At 52.6% G+C, this 2,062-nt stretch overlaps 1 protein-coding gene across 1 annotated transcript; it reads left to right on the top strand.

Annotated features, from left to right (window-relative positions):
- Positions 1-94: 94 nt before the first annotated feature.
- Positions 95-1,474, top strand: KVP17_004705 (uncharacterized protein; the record flags this gene model as incomplete). Its single annotated transcript, XM_068523126.1, has 1 exon — positions 95-1,474. One exon carries the CDS (start codon positions 95-97, stop codon positions 1,472-1,474), a length of 1,380 nt encoding a protein of 459 aa, XP_068373862.1.
- Between the last annotated feature and the right edge of the window lie 588 nt (positions 1,475-2,062).

Below are 2,062 nucleotides of genomic sequence, written 5' to 3'. Positions count from 1 at the left end.
CTGCATGCCGAGACTCTTCTCTGGCAGGGCACAAATGGTACTGCTCTGCTTCGTGGCATTGTTCGGGCCAGGTGCACATCGGATCTTATACTCAATGGGTAAGATTGGAACCAACAACTCCGTGCTGGTGGGAACTGCAGAGTTGGTGAATTATGTTGTTTTCTGCGTCTGTGCTTTCCTTACTGGAGGAGTGTTCCACACTGTCGGCCCACAGTTGCTGATGTGTCTGGCGGGAACCGCCTTTGCCGCGGGCGTGACGTTGGTGTATTTCTCCAAGTCGGCTGGATGGATGAGGGTGGTGGGGGCTGTAGCGCACGGCGGTGGAGCCGGGATTGTCTGGACCTGCCAAACCGCTCTGATCAACTCGTACGCGTCGGCGCTGGAACGAGCCGTGTACCTCCGAGACTTCTGGCTTGTATTCAACACGTCTGGTGTGATGTGTGGTATTATTACTATGGTGGTTCCCCGTGACGGCCATGTCAGTCACCTTACATTCTGTCTGCTTTTGGGAGTCATGTTGGTCAGCGCCTGTTTGAGCACATGCCTCATTTCAGACCCGAACGCGGTTGTGAGGACTGACGGGAGCCCCGTTCTTTTTCTCAAGCCGGCTTCTTTAAAATATGACTTCTCATTGTTGATTAGCGCCGCGGGAGACTCTGTCATGTTCAAAATGATGCCTCTGATTCTAACTTCTGCCTGGGCTGACACCTACGAATTTAGAAGACTCGTTCCCTCACTCTTTAACCGTGAAGCACAGGGGCTCACAATTGCTTTGTACAGCGTTGCACAAATGATTGGAGTGCAGTTGCTGGTGGCCGTAGTGGGGTCGCGACGATTGGAAGCGCACCGACGTGACAAAGCTGGATTCTTGTTGCACTGCATTCTGTGCTTGATCGCCTTCGGCTCTACATTGCTACTTCAGTACCTCTTCACATGCGAGTCTGGTTGGGAGAAAGGCGATGGCCACTGCGCTCCTGCCAGAGGCAGCGCCGGAAGTAAGATCTGCCCACCTGGCTACAAATGGGTGGCCGGATGCAATCTTGGGTCAGGGGATTTGGAATACCTCAGTATTCTAGCAACAGTGGTTCTTATGGGTATGCAGAATGCTGTGCAGCATTGCTGGGGCCTCTGGATACTCTCCACGCACGCTGGTGGATCTGTTGCAGCCAACGTCAGGTACGCTGCTTATTTTAGATCCATAGAATGCGCTGGAGCGGGGATTTCATGGGCACTAGATCGGACGGCTTTGTCAAGTGGAGCGCAGCTCATTATCTGCACGGTGCTGGTGGGCTTGGCCACGGCGAGAGCCTGTGTCGCTGCAGACGAGCAGCCCTCACAGGCCAACGCGAAATCTGTCAGATCGCAGACCGAACATACAATGGCCTCTGTGCGTGTATACGGCCCATTGTCTGAAGAGAGCGACAACGACTCCCTTGATAGTGCGTGGCCGAGCAGCACAGATGACCTCCCTTGATAGTGGCCGAGCAGCACAGATGACCTCCCTTGATAGTGTGATCCTGGCGCCACGGATTGATTCACTAAAATCTTGGGGCATGACTTTGTATGAAAAAGTTCTGTTTTGAATGAGATATTGTCAGATTCATTTATGTGTTGGTTCATCGTGCTCTGTTCCAATTATGTGTTTTTCACGAGAAGGTGGCTCTATCAATGGCGGCTCCGGCAGGGATCCAAAGCGGATCTTCTAGCTCTGAGGTGGATCTTCAGAAGAGAGTCCTGTAGGAAAACCAGACCGGTTATGCCAGGCTATCCCAAGGAAGCTAGAAGGAGGGAGCAGGCAGAGATCCGCGAGCAAATGCGGAAGGTGACCGGTCGAGACGTATCGGAGATGGACTTTACAGCATGGCTCAGTACGTCCATAATATACTCGAACGTCGGAACAATCTGTCGCAAAGGAGATGCACACAAACCATCAACTTCCAGGCCTACAATTACCAAGTCGTCAACGACGTACCATTGCCACCACCTGGACAGACGGGTGTCTACATGCTCTCCGTTACACAGGAAAGAAACGTCAACAACAAATGCAATTACAAGCACCGGG

Source organism: the organism of the source record quoted next (genome assembly GCF_019968985.1).
Source record: "MAG: Porospora cf. gigantea B chromosome Unknown PgB_NODE_4775_length_2062_cov_193.295, whole genome shotgun sequence".
Lineage (NCBI taxonomy): Eukaryota > Apicomplexa > Conoidasida > Eugregarinorida > Porosporidae > Porospora > Porospora cf. gigantea B.
This window is presented reverse-complemented; position numbering and strand designations above follow the sequence as displayed.